Source organism: Myzus persicae, unplaced genomic scaffold, assembly GCF_001856785.1.
Source record: "Myzus persicae strain clone G006 unplaced genomic scaffold, MPER_G0061.0, whole genome shotgun sequence".
NCBI lineage: Eukaryota > Metazoa > Arthropoda > Insecta > Hemiptera > Aphididae > Myzus > Myzus persicae.
Window position 1 is genome coordinate 258,355 of NW_019104022.1, and position 22,354 is coordinate 280,708.

The 22,354-nt window shown below is 28.5% G+C and overlaps 1 protein-coding gene across 3 annotated transcripts in view; it reads right to left on the reverse strand.

Annotated features, from left to right (window-relative positions):
- Positions 1–22,354, reverse strand: part of LOC111037710 (insulin gene enhancer protein isl-1-like) — a 51,567-nt gene that overhangs the window by 20,745 nt on the left and 8,468 nt on the right. For 2 of the 3 annotated variants that reach the window (XM_022320430.1, XM_022320432.1), the window contains exon 3: positions 2,106–2,319. In XM_022320430.1, coding sequence (XP_022176122.1) covers positions 2,106–2,319 — 214 coding nt within the window. The remainder of the gene's footprint in view (positions 1–2,105; positions 2,320–22,354) is intronic. The other variant, XM_022320431.1, reaches the window with a different exon arrangement.

The window sequence follows — 22,354 nt, forward strand, 5'->3', positions numbered from 1 at the left end:
GTATAGAGAAAAACGAAGCAAAGAACACTCTCAACGAGTCTCAAAGAATACCTGCTATGTGGGCAAATTTTTTGTATATATATTGCTTAAATGGTACATCTATTTAGATATAATATATATGTATAAAATATAGCCAATATAGGGTGATTCATTCTGTATCCAGTACTTAATAAATGGAATACGATATTATGACGAAATGTTAAAATAATAATTATATTGTATGTAAGTAATAGCTTTAATTATAAGATTATATCATGTTCCCATATGTTTCAAGTCAACTATAATGGTCAATAGTTATTACTTATTAGTACTTATGCCTACAAAAAGTTCCAAAACTCAGGTATCTAACTATACTCGTTTAAATTTTGATTTATACACTCCAAAATCTACCTGTTCAACAACTAATAGTAAAAAGTGAGTACGCAGGACATTAATTAAATAGTATAAAAATCTAAGTATTGGAAATTATATAGCCTTTAAGATGTATAAAGGTACTTTAAATTTCCAAAAATCAGAATTTTAATAAATGCATAGAGGAAAACATGAGAGTAGAAAATAAGTAACTTGGTAAACCGTCCTGTATATAATTTATTTATAGTATTAATTTACCTATTTCGACTAACAATAGATACTAATCAAGAAAAAAAAAACAATATTTAGGCATATACGATGACCTATCCAGCTGTACATATTATATTAAGGTCTGCAGTCATTGTGACTTGTGATGACTGATTGTTATTGACAAGTTATAATGTTATATAAATTATAAGCCCACCAAAAAATTTTAAATACTGTACGGACGTTGTCTTAGAAGTTATAACTATATGTTTACTATAGTTTGTATATAACGTGTGACGCATAAATATAATTTATTATTAAAATGTTTGTATTTTTTCCGAACTAAATTATAAAAAATTGTTTCGTTTTCATACCGTCTGCACCGCATACTAACGATGAGTTTACGCGCTATAAACATTCTGCCAAAAGAGCACGTGGTATACGAAAAACGTTAAAATTTATGTTTCCAAAAGAAAATATATAAGCTTGTGATAAAAAAAAACTCACAGCATTAGATGTAAAGATAATAGTCATAATAATATAAAAAATACAACAGTTGAAAATTTAACTGCGTGCGTAATGCGTTTTATGCTCCGTAAAAATAGTATCCGAAACGCCTATAATATATAATACATACATCTCAACGGATAAAGGCGATATAATATATTACCATGACGTAAATATATATGTTTTAATGTAATGTGCTATAGTTACAAACGTCATACGAACAAGCAGTATACTGAAATGTATTAGGTAGGTATATAATATAATAATGCATATTTTATCCGGGAATGGATCCAAGGAAAAACCGAGGATCCCAGTACCTCACCCTCTCAGACAAGATTTATATTTAAACGATTTTTCAGTATTAGGTATATATATCAAACATAATACGTAATAATCGTTAAAATATATGTATGGTTATGCGTTATAACTTTTATTAGTATTCATATAGGTGCCTCGTCAATTATTTCAAGTATACCTATATATAAGTCAACCAACTTTTGAGTTAAAAAATTAATGGGAATAGCAGTTTTAATGTAATCACTAATGTCCACCAGATTTGTAAAGATACTGTGTGTTATAATATATGTATATTGTTCAGCAGGACATTAGCTACTCATTGGCCATTATGTATATTATATATACCTATACATTAAATGTATGGTCTGTTGGTCGATATTTATAACCATCGCAGTGAATATAATATGTCTTATAATAATATATACCTAATATAATTTATTAGTATATATATAATAACACAATACATAAGATAATATATCATGAACCCAGCATAGGTCTTATAGGTTTTTAGCAAACTTGTGATGGGTGAGTTGAATTTTATCTTTAATGCATACTATTATTTATAATTGCTCGATACATTGAATGTATACAGCTGAAATTACAGCCCCTTCTCATATTATATGAGTTCGTTTTATTTACAATATTAACTTACTAGTTATTATTTAAAAATTAAAATATAAGACGTAAGTGGTAAAATTACAAATAATTATATAACTATAATAACATAATATTAAGATTATTACCTGACATAATCTAATTTACAATAGGTTTTCCCGTCCCTCACGAAACAGGTACAATGTTCATCCAAAAACTGATGGCACTCGGCACACTTGAGGCAAGCCGCGTGCCACTCCAAGTCCGGAGCGACCTTCAGTATGTATTGGTCGTTGATCGCACCGCCGCAGCCCACGCACAGACTCAGCCGCCGCCGTTCTGAAAAATTTAACAACAAGACACCTGATTTTAAATAAAATCTATACGCGGCTCATGTCAATTTGCGCAATCTAAAATTAATATATTATATACAGTATATATAGGTATAATGCGATACGCGAGAGTGTATAATATATGTATCCGCCACATTTCAATTCAATATAAAACACACACTGCTCCTGTCGACAGCCAATAACACACATAAAATACATATTATTACATAGACTCGCGTATATTATACATGTACAGGACGCATTACATAGGTATGCAGCCCGCGATATTTCGTGAATTTTTTTTACTGTTTTCAACAGGTATTCGGGAATGCCAAAAAAACGTTAACATAATTTAATAATACTTGGTGGACTTTATGCAGATTGCTGGTACTACCTGTTATATATTATAATTTGTACCAATTTAATACATACACTCTTGGTAGACACATATACAATATAGTTGCTCGTGTTAATCTATATTAGGTAGGTACATAAATACTTGTAATTTATTTTAAGTTTATATGCTATATATCAATACATATTAAGGCTATTATTTTAACAGACATTTTCACGTATCTTAAATTTTCCAAAAACAAAATCTTGTTACAAAATTAATGATTTATGTTTTTCGAATTAATGAGTGAACACTGACTCATAATTCATCTTTGTTTTATTGTTATGTATTTACAAAATATGGTATGAACTTATTTAAATAGATGTATAGACATATATAGGGTTAAGTAACGAAAAAACTTATCACACTCGTCAATTATCCATTATAATTTCAAACTAGTTATAAGTATTTTTTGTGTATTCAAAAATGTTGTTATTTTATTTTTCTTTACATAAAAATGATCCAAAAAAGAGGTGAACTTTTTATTTTAGTTGAGAGTTGAGACTATTATAATGGTACCTACACTTAGTGCAGTGTAAAGATCTGAATGCATGGAGACAGTGGCCTACCCCCCCCCCCCCGCCTTTATAATCTTTGGCTACTCCTCTGGAAATCATGTGAAGGTAATTCTTTTTAGTTTTTACATTCAATCTAACTTGAGAAATTGCTTTTTGAACCTGGTAACATCGATATGCTAATCCTAATTCCTATATTATGTGCCAACAAATATCAGTTATGACTTTTCATAATTATCTTAATTTATTCAATACTATATATTATATAGACATAAATTTTTTTTTAGATTATCAAAGACGAACATTTCGGCGCACTACTATAGCTAGTACGACCATCGTCGTCATTGTCGTCGCCACGATTTCCGTGCAAAATATAACCACACGGTATATACGTCACGTTATTATATATAACACACGTGCACTAAATTATACGCCGTACACTCTAGCACACACAAACGTGTATAATATATATATATATATATGTATATTGCGTTGTGGTTGTCGTTCTATTGGTCGCGTATTGGTACAGCCCTCCGGGGCGGAGCCGAAACGTTGTACGTCCGTTCGGAACCCGTTCGGTAACAGATAACGTCTCTTTGATGTGCCACCGCCATGTTTGTACTTACACGAGATCGACGTGTTTCCAACAAAATAATAATAATAAAAAAAAGTATAGGTACCTACACACGCAATAGGTATGAGTAGAAAAAATGGGTATGGATAATAAATATACATATATACATCGGTATAAGTATTAGTATAGATATATATATATATATATAGAATATAGATGTAGAAATGTAATCACGGCCCGGACGGACGCCGAGACATATTATTCGATAATAATGATAATCATGATAATGTATGGCCAATAGGCATAAAATGTAGTAAATGGTAATTTATAAAACATATAGGTACCTACCTACAAATATGCATTCAATCCAATAAAATTCCACGCACAAAACTTGTATGTTAAATATATTCATGTATATTTACGAATTATTTAATACATCTAAATGATAGCTCTATATGTACACGATGACTTAACGTACGCATATTATATTTACAATATACACTTTTGCTTTTCTTTTTCATTTATATGGTATATATACATGGAGCTGGGCCCTGGATTTGGAGTTGCGCAGAGGTTACGCAGATGATCACGTCGCGCACAGTCTTTAGTTCGATTCATATTATGGCACAGAGCAAAAATAATATTCAGTGGTTCCACGGCAGCCACTATTTCATGTGCGATTGAGTTATCTGGTTTTCAACTACAAGAATAGGACCCTCTACTGGTTGTGTAGTCCATTCATATGTCTTGCCTTTTAGAGAAGTGAATGGTAATATAATAGTATGCATATACATAGTAATATATAAATACAGACAAATAGATCACATAATCTCCCTATACTAACCACTTGTGTCTTGTGATTATTATTGACAAAAACCTTCTTGAGGACGCACTTCTGATGAAAAAATTGGAGGTGCTGAAGGCCACTATATAATATATATATATTTTATTGGCAATTATGGCTATATATAATCTTATGAATTATGATCATGGATGACACAATGTTCAACTTAGTCCCCCCACATACTACCCGTTCAAAAAAGGCTTTGTTTTGTAGGTACTATTATAAATATACCTATTTACTAATGATCAATTATAACCATAAACCACTCATATTATTCCCGAATGTAATAATATACGAATATATATTTATCTCATAATTGGTACATCTAAAAAATTCAAATTTTTTAAGTGCTAAATAATTTTGTTTTGCGGGAAACAAGAGATCTGGATAAATAGGTAATTAATAATAATTATACCTACTTACTGAATGATGTATCTATTGTATTATTATGCACATACCAATAAATAAGCGCACGTTATAACACTGTAACCTGCACTAACCAGCAGGGCTACCTCACAATAAAATATAAACATATACACCTATATAGGTACATGCATATGCGTGTTCAACGTAATTTTAGTTTGTATCTATATAATATCATGTATTATAATGTAATATAATACCTATTATATAGGTGAGAGAAAACAACTGCGGCGATACTAAAACCACAACAAAAAACATTACAATTATTCGTTCAAAACCCGCATTTATATAATAATATTCTGTAACAAAAAGGTATATTTTAATACCCAGATATATGATACTATGGTATATGATACATAATATATAATATATTGAATTTATAATGTATGTATATTTAGTATAATAATGGGCTTAGTATGGAATATAGGTTTAAATTATAATACTATATAGCACTATTATGAGCTATACATAGCTGAGTTATATTATAATAATCAATAATATGTACCTATAGTACGTAGTTTATTGTATATCTCTTAAACCTGTTATAGACCATTAGGACTACTTATAAATGTCAATGGAATTCAGTGTGTAAAGATATGAATCCTTATTCCTATATATTGGTATAACTTATATATATATATACTATAGCTACCACTCTAGTTGTCTTCGATAGGGTGGCGGACTCCTGTCGGCCCGCGAAGTTCCTGTCCCTTATTTCGTTTACCATCACCCGACATCCAAATGTTTCTAATAAAAGTAGTTATCTACAATAAACGTCGTGGCTCACGAGATGGAAGCAATAAGCTAACGTAGTCCCCTGCACCTTATAGTTGCGATAACAGAGGGAAAAAAGGTACCTATATAATATATATATATATAATACCAGCTATCTATAATCTATATTCTATATACATATTGCTTTAATATATAGTATAATACATCTATAATATTATATAACATTTATGGTAATAAACTAATAATAACTATTACGTTATTGTACATTATATTTATTTATATACTTATACTTGCATAATACTAATTTTTGCGTACGGACTACATCGGACATCACATAATTATGTAAATGAAAATATATATGTATATGCAGCGACGTGTGTTAAAATTAATTATATGCAATATATGTATATGATTCAAGTAAAGTCGTGAGATGAGCACAATAAGGAAACAAAGCTTGTACATATTAGTAATTAGTATGTATACTCGTAAATACAATCATAATAATATCATATAACATACATTAACTATCAAATCGGCTCCTATATTGTAGTATAATACATCATTAGGTTCATGCTTTCAGTGTTTAGTGAACCCAATGAACGCGTATTGCGTTAAATGTATAACTTAAAATTATTGTATATTTTATATGAAATATATTGCAAAAGTTTAAAATGTTATATTATCCATGGACTAAGGCATCAGCATATCAAACCTATATGAGGTGTTCTTGAAGCTCATTTTTTTAATTTTGAACCTCTAAAAAAAGTGCTCACATAGGGATTTGTTAGTCCTCGAAAATTTCTTTATTTGTGTAAGGTTGATATTGGTTACAAAAAATAAAATAATTATTATGATTGGATATAATTTTAGATTTGTATTTTATATTTGGTTAAAACTACCCGAATAACTGTGTTAAAAATCCACTTAGGTTACATTCGACAGATTTTAAGAAGGAGTAAATCCACAGGCAACTAGTTTAAAATAATTTACATCGTTTAAAAATAAAATATATTTTCAATGAGTATATTATAGGTAATTGCATATAGTAACGATAAGTTGTGTTTATAGTATCTGCGGTATACCTATATACACAATATAATATTTATTATGTTCCTATATTATATACATGTATAATTCAATAAATAACAATATATTATATTGGCACGTACGTCCTACATAATATTGATATAGGTATTATAGGTATCCATAATATTTATATCGGGGTTCACGTGAATGTATCGAAAACAAATCGTGTTAGTTTGATTTCAAGAGTAGACTTTTCATCGTCTGCAGTAGCCCGTTATAAACTTATAAGTTTATTCCGAGTTATTGATTAAGTATTGCACGTATTTATAAACTGTTTTTGTTGCAATGTTATTAGGTATATTATAATATAACACATTTTTTTTTATTTACATGCAATAATATTATAGGCCGAAGCGACGTTTGCGTTGTGTATACAAAAAGTGTTTATTCGGTATATACAAAAATAGGTTTATGACAAATTGCTTTTCGTGTGTGCATATGTACATAATTACGTAATCATTTATTAGTTGTTATTGTGATACCATTTTAAACTCTCAGTGAAACGCTGAATTCAGTTAGACTTTTTTTTATACCTAAAATTATTATAATATTCTGTTTATTATTATATTACAATGTACGACTGCTACTAATCTGTGATTCTGTACACTATTATTGATGAGCTCCATTAAATATAATTATTATTGAATATAGGTAATATTGTTTTTAAGTCAATGCGTCTCGTTTATACGGTGTCGGGTGAAGCAGCGCATATGCAAATATTTTACGTTTTTCTCATACCTGGTTTTCCATCTGTTAGAGTAATATGTTTCTTAAAAACATAATAAAACATAATCAAGCTGTATGTATTCATTGGTAGCGGTGCAAATCATATAAAATGATAAAGATATATATTATAAAAATCATACGGAAATTGGTAGCTGACCATAGAGACGAATTTCAAGAGTTGCATGCACTCATACGTATACTTATACGGCTATATCTAGTAACTTTAGCTATAGTTAATACTTATTTTATAATACTATAGGTACCTACACTAATATTAGCTACGCATACAGCCAAATGTATTATAGTAAAGTTATTACTTTTAATCTCGTATAAAATATGTACTATTATTACTTATGCACATAAATATAAAGTTTTCAATTTTATTAAAAATAAAAGTATTTTGCACACAGGTAAAATTACAGTACCTACTTATAATATTACGTACGTTATAATAGTATAATATTATTTGTACGCAGAATACTCAATTTTCATTGTTAAAACATTTATAGCCTATGTACTGAGTACTCATGCTGTAGAAAATAGAAATCAATAATATCTATACAGTAAAAACTTCAAGTGGTATTATAAGTGTATATTATACTTATATTTCATTGACAAAAATGATATAAATTGTCAAACCATCATAGGATTTATATAGGTACCTACCTATAATATTATATATGGTAAGTATGTAAAATGTATTGATAATAATTATAAAATCTAATTTTTATTCAATTAAAATCTACTTGCGTATGAAGTTTGTGAATATATCTACATAGTATATATATGCATAAACATAGAACTTAAAATGGGAAAATTGTCTGTAGGTATAAAAATTATGTTCAACATAAATTTAGATTTGAATGTACAATAATACGTACTATTCGTAAGATGGTAAATAAAAATATCGAAGACTTGTTTAATCATGTATAAAAAAACACATCTACAAAAAATATAAGTACCTATATATATAGGTATACAAAAAAAAAGTAATATAAGTTTATAAAAATAAATAGATAAATATTTATCTATAGCCAATTCAAAGAACGAACCTATATAGGTACTATATTGTCTGCATTCAATAAAAAAAGAAAACAACAAAATATCTCATGCACACAAAAAAATAATGTATACCCATAATTAAACCAAACTGTATACAGGTAGGTAATAATAACATTATATTTAATAATATAATATTTTATTATATTATATTATTATGTTATTTATAATCTATACCATCACACAGCTTGGTGGCTTATCATAATCCTTATTTCCTGTAACATGGTAAAAGTTTAGGTGCACCGGAAATAATATACTGTTTATAATTTATATAGTGTATTTATGTACGATAGGATTTTTTTCACAATAATATATACACATATCTTATATAGTTATATTATAGGTGTATGTATAATCAAACGTCATTGACGTATGATATTATGTCATCAGTCTTCCGCGGTGGATATTTGTCATCGAGTACCTGTACAATACTATATAAGTATCTATGAAGTATACAGTTTAAATGTATATGCTATATGGGATGTGTAAGAAGTATGATTATAGCTTACATAGACAATCGTGAAACGGAAAAAAACTGTAAAAAATAAAAAGGGGCGGCAAATCACGAAACGGACTAGTATTATTATAGGCATATTATATAGAATATACATACTATAGTAACGCGTACTTGTACGTAGGTACATTTATATACACGGGTAGGTTACCCATACTTCCTAAACCAGACTGACGTATATGTATAACATACTATCGTTTTATATGCGTTCATGCTCACGACGACGAGACGACCACAAGACCCGTTTCCTATCTCGAATATATGTATATATATATATATATTATACCTATATAGTATATATATACATAGACACACACATACACAATGCACACACCGATACACACATATTGTTATGTATTACTGCGGGGGACGTGGGTGGACTTGTGGCGCCTGAAGCAGCAGCGTGCCGCGGCGGTGACGACGACGACACCCGAGTAAAACATTTTTCACCCGATCTGTAGATATACATAATATTATTTATTTATATTATTATACGCGCACGCGACACAAAAACCGGGTCTCTTGTCCATTCATATAAATACGCAGTCGCGCATGTGTTGAGGTGCGCGCGTATAATAATCGTAAAAACGTGACGATCGCTGTTATATTATAAAATCGGTATGTGAGTATTATGTGACGGATCAAAATACACATAGGTAATATAGATTTTCCACTCAAACAAGAGTGTACTTATTATTATATTATAATATGACGTATAGACTACTTATAAGCATGTACCTACGTTCTTTTGTTTCGGGTGACTTTTGGCCGACGGCCATCGATCGGGGGTACAGAAAAAAATGTATATATATATATATATAAGCTCGCAAACGATTATTGTAATATAAACGTGATTTCAATAATATACAACGACTGTCGTCGTCGACGAAGTATATAATATAATATTATAGGAAGAATACATAGGTACACATTACACGTACAATGTTTCCTGAGCGCAACCGCCGCCGACAACAGACGAAATATCCAGTTTCCGATAACGCCGGCGCCGACGATCGAATTAATTCCCACTCCTACCCCCACCGACTCAGCTGACGCCACTGTCTTCCACCACCACGTCGCCGAAGCAGTGCTTAATTAGACATCGTCGCCGTCGCCACCACCGCCGCTGAGACGAGTTCGTCGTTCTTATAACACGTTTAGATCACAAGCTATACGACATGTATAGGTATATAATATGCATATTATGTAGGTACGCGAAACGAAGAGAACAAGAAGGATAATATGTAATAAAAAACAAAATAAAACGTCTAATAATAAAATAAATTAAAATAGGTAAATATTTGATGGGTATAGTAGTATAGAGTGTTAAGGGAAAGGGGGAGATAATAAATATTCGCACTAAAACTCTGGTCGACGATGATAACATCGATTAATATTGTAATTTTTTTTCGATAAGAATCATTCGACGTGCACATTTTTTTTATACATATATATTATGCGTGTATATATAAATGCATAAACCTATGTGTACGAGTCAACCATAATAATTACTATCGAAAAGTCAACTATATAGCATGGTACATATACTATATTTTATTGTGCGTTTGTATATACCTATATAACTAAAGGTTTGTCCACGATCAATATTATATTATTCCGGTGGAGCAGGGGGTTCCCGTTTGATGTATGTATATACTGCAGTAAATCCCTCCCCTTAGAGATTCTGCGTACGACTATACGCTGCACTGTTCGATGTGTACATGGAAAGGGTGACTAGTTGGCCAATCCTTTTAGTACAGTTCGTATACATAATTATAAATGTAATAATTATTTATTGAAATTTTCTTTATGTATTTGGAGGATCCTACAGCACAGAATAGATTAAATGTAATCTATTCTAAGCCTGCAGTATGTACACCGTTCCATTCAATCGTGTGCGCATAGCGCATATACATATACATCATAATACGATTTATTTTTAAATAGGTAAAGAATAATAATATTACCTAATAAGCGATACATATTTTCATTATGATTCAAAACATGGTGTATAATATACAGCCGTGCTTTGAATAATACGGATATATTATACATAACTATTTTATATTTTTAAATATAAAATCATGATTGCGTAGAAAAAAATGTTTAATATGAAATAACAGATAATAACAAATATATATACTAAAAAAATGTTGTTTATTAATCCTCTTCCATATAGTTATCTGATATAACACAAAGATGATCAATCAATTTGATATGACATTGTTAAGATTTTAGATGTGCCTCGAGATAATTTTAAACTTTAAAATAGTTCTATACATTGGTATAGTCCAAGATGGACATATCTAGCATATCTTTACAATCATCGTCTAATATAGGCATTATAAATACGGTTAGTATCAAAAAATATTTTTTTACATACTCAACTGCAAAATTACTAGTTAGTAAAATTAGTAGGTATTGTTTATATTATATTTTTATATTAATAATTATTTATAAAAATCTTCCATTTAGTAAGTTTTTTTTTTTAATATTGTATTTTTTCGTATTAGCAAAAGTACCCTCCGATACCGCTTAGTGACGCCTAATGCCTATGATATATAGTGTTGTTGCACTAGGTAACTAAATATAAGTATACGAAAACCGGTCGAATAAGTACCTATATAAGTATATAACACGCGGACGGCGACGTGGTAACTCACTCATTGTCAACACAAACGATAACTGCATCACTTGGCATATACAACGTACATACATACATAGGTATTATACATTATAATATATACGTATAACATGTACCTACATATTTTGTACGCATTATAGAGAAACAACGGATAACGCGTGACGCGAATTTTGCGGCCACCGCTGGTACTTAAAACGCCATAATAAAAATTATATCCAGATTTAAAATATATAAATATAAATATATTATGATTATCACTATTGATCTATTTAAAAGTGAAACTTACCCGGCGGTATATAAATGGGCAAACGATAAATAATTATAAATGTTTAATGTTGTCGGGCTACGATCGAGCGCCACTCGCTATATCTATATTTAACGTGCGGCTCATTAACTCCGACACAACACACGTCCGTCGCGAAAATTCATCGCATTGCGCGGCCACCGTGTGCGCGGCACTGCCATGCCGCAAAGAAAGGCACTTTTTTTTTACAACTACACCGTATATTATATGTATATATGCAGTGTACGCACATATGCGTTTTACATATTACCGTGTTTCATTAAATATGCGCTTGAATAATAATTTAACAACAACAAAAAATAAAATAACCAAGAAATGTATACATAGTATATACCTATAATTTATATTTATATATGGTATAAAGTCATAAACTCATATGATACAATATGGCATGACCTATTTTTTCTTTTTAATGGTAAGACAGCAACATATTATTATATTATAGGCTTTTCGAAGAAACCGATTCGTCCGAGAAAACTTGTCCTAAACTCAAGTTGTAAATAAGTATAGGACGTAGTTAGGTAAGGTTATTTAAAAACAAAAACTTCCTAGTTTTTTTTTCAAACATCTTAACTTTGTTCTTATTAATTTATATTGAAAATTGAAAAATACAGTTGAAAGATTTTATACCTTTTTGGTATTTCATAATATATAAACATTTCAACATATTTATATCGTAGGTACGGATCGATGTTTTAATTTTGATCCAGCATGGATGTCCCCGCTACACGGGAATACAGAATTACCTATAATATAAATCCCCGTAGTGAACACTAAAATTATCCCTATACGTATAACGCGTAAGCGTTGAGCAAAATATAGTCATCAATATAAAATAATGTCGGACTTGCTTTTGTTTACACAAAACCGTTTGTTAGGCTTGTGTGAAATACATCATATTATATGTGTAGGTTCTGAACTGCCTCACATAATGGCTTTCAGTAAAAATAAAGGACGAACAATAGTATATATGTATACATAAATATGTAGATCGAACATTGTGTATAGTGAATAATTCGAATATACATTCAAAATCAATCATGATTAATTGTTCAAATATTTTTATAGATATACATATTATGACATACCTACATTATTACATGATTTTATAATACATGATTTTATAGTAAAAGTTCGAATATCAGGAAAACCTATATGAAAAACAATAAATTATACCTATAGTAAAAGTTCAAAATAAAAAAACCCCGTTGTAAAAATGTTATATAACTTTTAGATTTTTTTATAAATCAGACTTTTACCATGATACCTAAATTTTTTATCCTAAAATATATCATTTTTCGTTTTTAAAAGCCCAAATTACAATTATCATTTGGAATTTGACTTAATTGTTTTGTATATCCTAGAATTTACCAATGTCAATCGATAAAAGCACGAACATCGAGGTCAATCTGTTGGTATTTTCTTCACTAAGATAGTAAGTCCGATATCAATTGAATTTGCAATAATACTCCAATAAATTGTGACACTTTGATGCTAATATGTTATTTAAAAACGCATATTATGCCTGTTAGAAATCAATGAACACGATGTCAACAATTGTATTAGGTATTGCTACACATTTTGCGACTTTACGAATAGCATAAAAGCAATGAACTGTAGTACAGCCAGTAGTTTTGTTCTGGAATAAGCCGAAGAAGACAAAATAATATACATATGTCTCATCTTGATGAGAATTTTGAGAATTCTTATTTCTTTTGAGAATTCTTAAATGTAAAAAAATTATCATTAAGTATTAGTAAAATTATGAATCAGCTGACATGGATATAAGATTTACTACTATAGGCATACATGTTTTATGTTGTGAAAAATTGCTTAAGATCAAATGGGTACCAATTCAGATCATCGGTGAATGAAAGTAGATGGACATGTCGATGGCATGGGAACTAATTCAGCCTGTATTGAACGAGATAATTTCCAAGCTCGAAAAGCAATTTGATATCACTATCGCCATATAAATAAGTAGATACAAGTATATATGTACAAATTATCATGTAGGTATACTGACAAACTGCAGTATTGAAAATTGAGAGTGAATAGACTATTAACATTTAAACTTCAAAACCGAATCGTCATTGATGTTTGCAGGAAGGTTAGAAGGACGACGACGCAATGAAAGAATATAATATAGGACCTGTACGTGGCATCTTTGACGCCGCCGGCAAATGGGTGCAGTCTTATTTTTATGGGTTTTTATTATTTCGGTTTTTTCTTTTTATACTCAGGTATATTATATTATAAAAATACTGCAGGTATATATTATGTATAATACCTCTATCTTGGACGGCAGCGGTGGTGGTGTAGTTTTTTTTCTCGAATATATAATAATATAAAACGTGTTGACGGTCCACACAGCCGACAGACGATAAAACAATGAGACGGTCATTAAAAAAAAAAAGACAAGACTACGGCGGCGGCGGCAGCGGCGTCGGCGGCAGTGCATGGCGTAGCAACGTCGGCGGCTACGGCTGCGATGGTTTTAATGTGTGCCCCGGCGCACATAATTAATCCAATAAACGATCGATGCCGCGCTAATTTCAATATACACTGAGTATTCTGTTGGTGGTGTGTGTGCGTGTGCGTGTGCGTGTGTGTGTGTGTGTGTGTGTGTGTATGTATGTGCTTACGTGAGCGCATATGTATAATATATAGGGAAACAGCGAGACGAAAAACAATTTTATACGTACACAATCTATACCTATATATTATATTATATATTATGTGTAAAGAAGAGGAGACTCGGACAGTTGGTCGTGCTATAGGGAGAGAGAAAAGAAGTGAATAAGAGAGAGTGAGAGATTGACGGAGACTGCAGAAGAATCACAAAGACGGCGCCGAAACTAGTTTTTCTTTATACTTTTTTATTCATCGTATTAAAAAAAAAATAACACCACGCACCGGAATACAAGACCATTCGTCCCACACTGTCCTATAATGTGGAGTAATATACATATATATATACATATAATATACAGGAATTGAAAATAACGCGATGACGTTAAACTTGTAATATTATTTTATTGCCCCTTGTTTTTTCTTCTTATTCTTATTTTATGAGTTGCTTATGAGACGATTTTATTATTATTATCATTCAATGGGACTTTGACGGAAATGTCAACTGTCAGTCATTATATTACATATATTATTGTTTACGTTCTATAAACGACTACATAAAAGCTTTATTCTGTCGTTTAACTAGATATATATACAATCTAATTATTGTATTTTCTTTGGGACTCACGAAACAGTTATGTATGTGGCTGTAGTGGTATGTATCTTTATCCAATACAATATATAATAAAAATAGTTTCGTTTCGATCGAAATTATGTACAGTAACCAAACAATATAGTATGTAGTACCTGTATGTTTAAAACAATTCTAACAAGTTAATTTACGTTTCGTACAGTTTTTTTACAAAACAGATATTAAATAATTACCTACTACATTTATCTTTATAACTAATTTGTATTATATGGACCACTTAATGATAGTTCATATAGATTCTACTATAGTTAAGTTTAATATGCAGTGTATATTAAATTATATTGCCGTCAACATTAAAGTTAATGATATTATATAGACAAATAAAATATAAATCTAATACTAGCTACCTTATACCTATCCTATATATTATTATACATATAGATACTCAAATATAATTTACAGTTAAAATTATAATTATAAAAAAATGCCATTTAAAACTCAATTAAATGTAATTGTTTCCAAAATCTATCAATATCATAATCCCTGACAAACGAAGTACCGATAGTTGTCTAATCTAAATAACTAAATACTTTTACCATCAAGCTATTTTATATTGGACTACTTGTTTAATATGATGTAGGTACAGGAAATATGTTTAAATATTTATAACTATCTTTATGATTGATACCTATAGGTGCATTATAATTCGTATTGTGTGTTTGCAGGGACACTATTTACAGGAAGCCGATAGACACTGCCACAGATACTAATGTTTGTATGTTGCCTACCCGTGTTATACAATAGTTACCGTTGTTCACAAAATAATCGTAAATGATTTTATTGAGATCCTGAAATTTGCCAAGATTTAACATGTTATTAACCACAGATAAATTTTGTGATATGCTTTAAAACAATATAAGCATGGAAATTGCAGTAAAAATGTTATTTAGCTTAGTACATACAAGTACCTACCTAACTAAAATAAGAAAGAAGAATTAAATTTTTGGTTAGCAAACGAGATTGAAAGTAGTTATAGGTGTTTCAAGTTTCTGCTAATAGATATGGTATCTATGTATCAATAGGTATATATGTATATGTAGATACCTATGTATAAACATAACAGTTTCCATAATATGTATAATATTTAAACTATATGTATATGTATTCTATAATTGGCGAACAGTTTTAAAAAAATCACGTACTTTTACTCACGAATAAAAAAAAAATTTGAAATTTGAAACATCACAAATAACCAGAATGAACTAAGTGATGATCCACCGTAGTTATAGATATATTGTCGAAAAAGTACAGTGGATTCAATGAAATGATACGCGTGCATCATAATGTATAACTAATAATATATTAAATACTAATAATACTAATAATAGTAAACCTCAGTATGCACCTCTAATCTCAAAAAGTGAATGCTTACATAAAAAATATTATCCGTAGTATAAACATTTGGTAAAACGAACCAATGAAGTCATCGATAAAACAGTAATAATGTGAGCAATAAATACAAAATATATAATAATAATTTATTGTAACCGCTGTATATTTTATGAGCAGATTTAGAGGTCTGAGTAAGTCAATAAAATCCAGTTGATCATTATCTATCTTAATGTTTCTCAAATTTCAATGAGTAAGAAAAATGTTAAATGTTAAAAATATATATTTTTAGGATTAAATCTCTGTATAGAAAATGCTGTAAAACTGTTGTATTTATAAAAACATTCCTCATAAAAAAAAAATAAAAAAAAAATAGTAATAAAATTAACGCAAATACCTATATACAAACATATAAAACTGATGATAATTGAATAATAATAAATAATAAACAAAAACAATGATTATGTTGATTATTACATAATTATTATACCTAAACCTAACCCGGTTACTTTTATAAATACTTATTATACTACAACGAGTCAACACATATAATTATCATTATTAATTATACGGTTATTATAGAATTTTGGATTGAATTGAGAAATGTTCGTACATAATATTATTATATTTTATTTAAATTAAAAAATTTTACTATTAAAATTAATTATTTAAAACATTTATCAGAAATCAGAAATAATATATAAGTAATAACGTTGTAAGAGTATTAAGCATACTGTCAGCTATTTACACAGCTATAATAATTTAATACAGTCATCAATACTCAACCATTCCTATAAAGCAAGTGTAGTTGAAACATTTTTTAAATAATAGGTAGATATATGTACGTTTTCTCTTTTGTTAATATTTTTCTATATTTTTACTTTACCGGCTATATCATACAATTTTAAATACTTTAAAATAAAAAATGTTTTTATTTATATAGATTTAGCATGCACTGTGCACATAAAAATATTATAGTTCTATAATATGTACAGAAAAATATAGGTAGAAATGATACTCGACCAGCTCGTCGGTCGGACCACTGTATGTCTGTATAGACGTATTATAGTGTATATAAGTATTGTGGGACTCCAAAAGATAAAAATGTATTTTAAGATATATAAGTAGTATACTATAGTATGTTGGCAATGTGTATCCTTCTTGACGCGCCACACCCGCATGTGTTGTCTCTGTCTTACAACAAACGTACAACATAACAAAAATTTTTTTGCGCCGGACAACTTTACTCACTCTGTATTTATATAGTAGAATTATCGCAATGCCGCAACGCATAGGAAAGAACTTTACCTGTGTCGTAGAGTTTTTATTTTTTTGGTAGGCAACCTAACCAATAATTTTTAATAATTAAATGAAAAAAAACCAAATAAAAACTTATCTTTTCGGAGATAACTTTAATTGTATTTATCGTATCCAAATAAAAAAAGCAACATCACAGATACAGTTCTTCCCTATATGGCTATATGCGTTGTGGAATGATGGTAATTTTTCTAAAATTAGGGAATCAAGTTGTCCCGCATGCAAAATAGTTTTTGGTATGTTGTACATTTGTAAAACGGAGACAACAAATGCGGATGTGGCATCCTCTTAACATTATGAAATTATGAAAACTAAATACTCCATTGGCGAGTATTGACCACTATCAAGTATTATAATTTTGTTTCATAATTTCATTGTACCAAATTACTCACAAGTAATTTATTTTATTCTTCAATTTTATGTATATTTTATTTTATTTATTTTCTGTGATATAATACCTATTATAATATGTTATTTATCTGATTGATAACATTATCGTATATATGACCATTGTATGAAATATGAATGGCCGACTTTCTACGGGATAACATCAATTTTTCAATTATCAATGAAATCACGCGATTTTGGCCAAAACACATAATACCATTAATATTTAAATCTATATAGTACCTATATAATGTAGAATAAATATAATTACATTCAATTTATTTGGTTTACAAGTCGGTATAGTAATACCTACATCGTACCTGTATAGTGTATAATCATATTATATATACTAATATGATATGCTTTCATTTTGAAATTTAACTAAATATTCCTTTATGATTTGAATATGTTAAAGTAAAATTAACATGTGAACCTATATTAATAATCAGTACGAATATAAATAATTTAAATTTGACATTTAAACACATTTTACATTAAAAAACATTTATACCTATTAATGATAACCTAATAAAAATATATATATAGTAGGTACGAATAAAAAATATTGTTCAAATGTCATGTAGGTGGTAGCGGCTATCTTTATACCTACGCCCCACATTAAAACATTATAAATATTTTCATATAAACAGGGGCTTATTATTAATGTTAATAAGGTAAGCCCTAAAACATATATATATATATAGCTAGTGTCTGCAATTGAGTTATGTACAATATATTATACAGATAAGTATAGGTACTCGTCATTTTTTCTAATTTTTGTTTTGTTTGTGCTTATTTATTGAATAAAAATACGTGCATGTGCAATGTATGTAAATACCAATTAATTTATTAATTTTTCTTGGATTTTGAAGTTTTAGAGCAAGTTCTAACGAAGTTTATGGGACATTTTAAAAAGTTTTCAACTAATAGGTATTTCTAAAGAGTATGAGAAAAATAAAAAATAACCCACCTCAGATTTCAGTATAAAATATGAATTTTTTTTCATTTTTATACTATGACACGTCGTAATCTGGTTTTCAAAAAACAAAATAAAGTCTCGGATTTATCGCAATGACTTGACTTATGACAAACTCGCTTCAAGATTACCAGTCGATCACGAGTACATATATGAATTGTATTAATTTAAAACTTGTCAACTCATTATTTTTATGAGCTAATAATTATTCAATTATAATTTTATTGTACCTATAGTTATTGTCAAAAAATTAAAAAGTTAATATATTAAAATTATTCCAGGTTAATTTTTAATTTTTTCGCTCATTAAAACCCCAGCATTACAATTATCAATATACCTACCTATTTTATATCCTGAATACCTACTTATAAACAAACAGTATATACCTATTTATGTTTATTTGTTTTATAAAATAAATGACCATAAGATAATATTATTTAGATATTGGTAAAGATATAGATGAATGTCTAGTTGAAAAAAAGGATAACCATAAGAGGTAAATATGAACTTATAAACAATATATTATATACGTATACTAAATGTCCAATGAGTTATAAGACATTGTTACTATACGTCTATATCTATAGATACCAATGTCCATACATCTATATAATAATAGCATTTACTAAATATTTGACTAAATAATTATAATTATACATATAGGTATACCTAACCAATTGCTGATGTATATATGATGTAGTTATATCATAATATTATATGTTCATCGTAAACAATACCCATACATGTATGTTTTTAAACTCATATTCATACGAGACATTATTTTGGTTCATCCTTGCAGCAATTTATAGTTATATGTTAAAGATATTTTTATATGGTAGGTATACCATACTATATATAGTAAATAACCTAACCTAACCTAACCTAACCCTATATAGTAAATAAACTAAAAATTAAAATCAAATTTGTATTTGATATAGTATATACATTGATAAATTGTATATATTGATATATAGGTATTCCAGCTATCCTTATATTTATTTAATGTAAATAGTTAAATGTTATTATTGAGGCTTGAATTCCCTTAAATTAAAAAAAATATGGCTTAAGGATCTACGAAAATGCCACAATACCAATTAAAAAGAGGCTCTAACATTTTTAAAAATATATCTATTTATTTAAGCTCAACAAGAAACAATTATGTGGAGTTGGGTGTATCATTTAAAAATCCTCATTGTAAAAAATGTACCTATGTAGAAAAAATTTAGGTACGTAACAGTATCAATAAGGATATTATCAAAGCTTTGAAAATTATATAACTATATAATTTATAGTTATAGGTAAAACAACCAGATAGTTATACTCGTAATAAGAATTACTAATTTTTCAAAAAACATTTATCAATATTTATTAATAAGTTCTTTGGGTGAATGAATAATTATATTTTGGATATACGTTTAGTATCCAAATATATAAAAAATATCTTCAGAGTATCAAAAATAATTATCTAAAAGTAAAAAATATTAAAAAGTGCAAAATTAAAATATTAGATTTAAATCTTTTGATGTACCTATACAACTATATGTACATTTTGTGCTTGGAAAGTACAGTTATAAGTATACTAGTAATTTATTTATAAATCCATCCACAATAGTTATAATATTGTACCAACGAGAGTTCTTAAAAGTTATAATATTATATGTTTCATAAACATAAATATTATAACCCAGCTATTACAATATAGAAATATAAACAGAGTTTAAAACTATAAACGGTATAATGAATAGGAACTGCAGTTTGAGCAATCAATATTTTTGTGCAAAGCCCCAGGCATGCAATTTGAATTTTGTTTTTTAAGTTCTAATTGTTATAATATTAGTAATACCTACATATTTCCATACTTTTAGAGTTGTGTACAAATGAGTGTAGATTAGAATATCTATATATGGCACAATAACACTTAGTTTTCTTAATTTTTTTAATTGAAATGGCTGTAACTTTAGTACCTAATTTTTTGGCTTAAATTTAGTTGCTAACCACTAAAATTCATAGAAAAATATGTCTCAAATCATATAATATATATCTCAATGCGTGTATCAATGTGTGGTTATAACGTAACTAAAAATAATATATAAACTATACGATTAATAAAATAATAACATTTTATTCTTAAGTTTATATTATATATTATATAGTTAAGCTTCACATGTAAACCTGAACAAAGTATAGGCACCTATATACGTGAGTGTGGCAGACATATATAATAATATATAATGTAATGAATAGCTTTATAAAATATTTTTGCATATCACCTATTTAAAATATCACTACACTTGTCTTGTGTACTTAAATTTGTTATCAATAATATGTCTATTCAAATATATATTTATATGTTATATATTCTGCAGTGTACAGCCATTACCGAAACTATATTAATATATTATATATCAAAACACTTATTTTCTGAATTGAAGATGGTTCAATAGAATATATTTACCATTTTATGCAATGATTTAAATGAAAATTAAATGTATGGATAAATATGTATTCGTTTACAATAATATTACGCTATACATAATCTGTGTAGGTTCTTATTCATATGGGAACAAAGCCAAAAATATTATTATTTATATATATTATACACCTTATAAGATAAACCTACATATAAAATATAAATATATAATACTTATATGACTGTAGTATTCATATAGGTACGCGCGCCTATATATCGCCCATATTTTATCGCCTATTATGTTACTATATGGCATTGTTAATATTTGTCTGCCGAATCGTACCTAACTATATGTATATAGCTAACCTAACCTACCTGATTGTATCAATATGCGTACCTATACTTGCCTATACTATATGAATATAAATATAAAGCAAGAATATGTACATAATATATATAATTGCAGTATATTATTTATAGTCATTCATAAATGCAATTTTCTACGAAACACCTATATGTATATATATAGGTACCTACATCTAAATT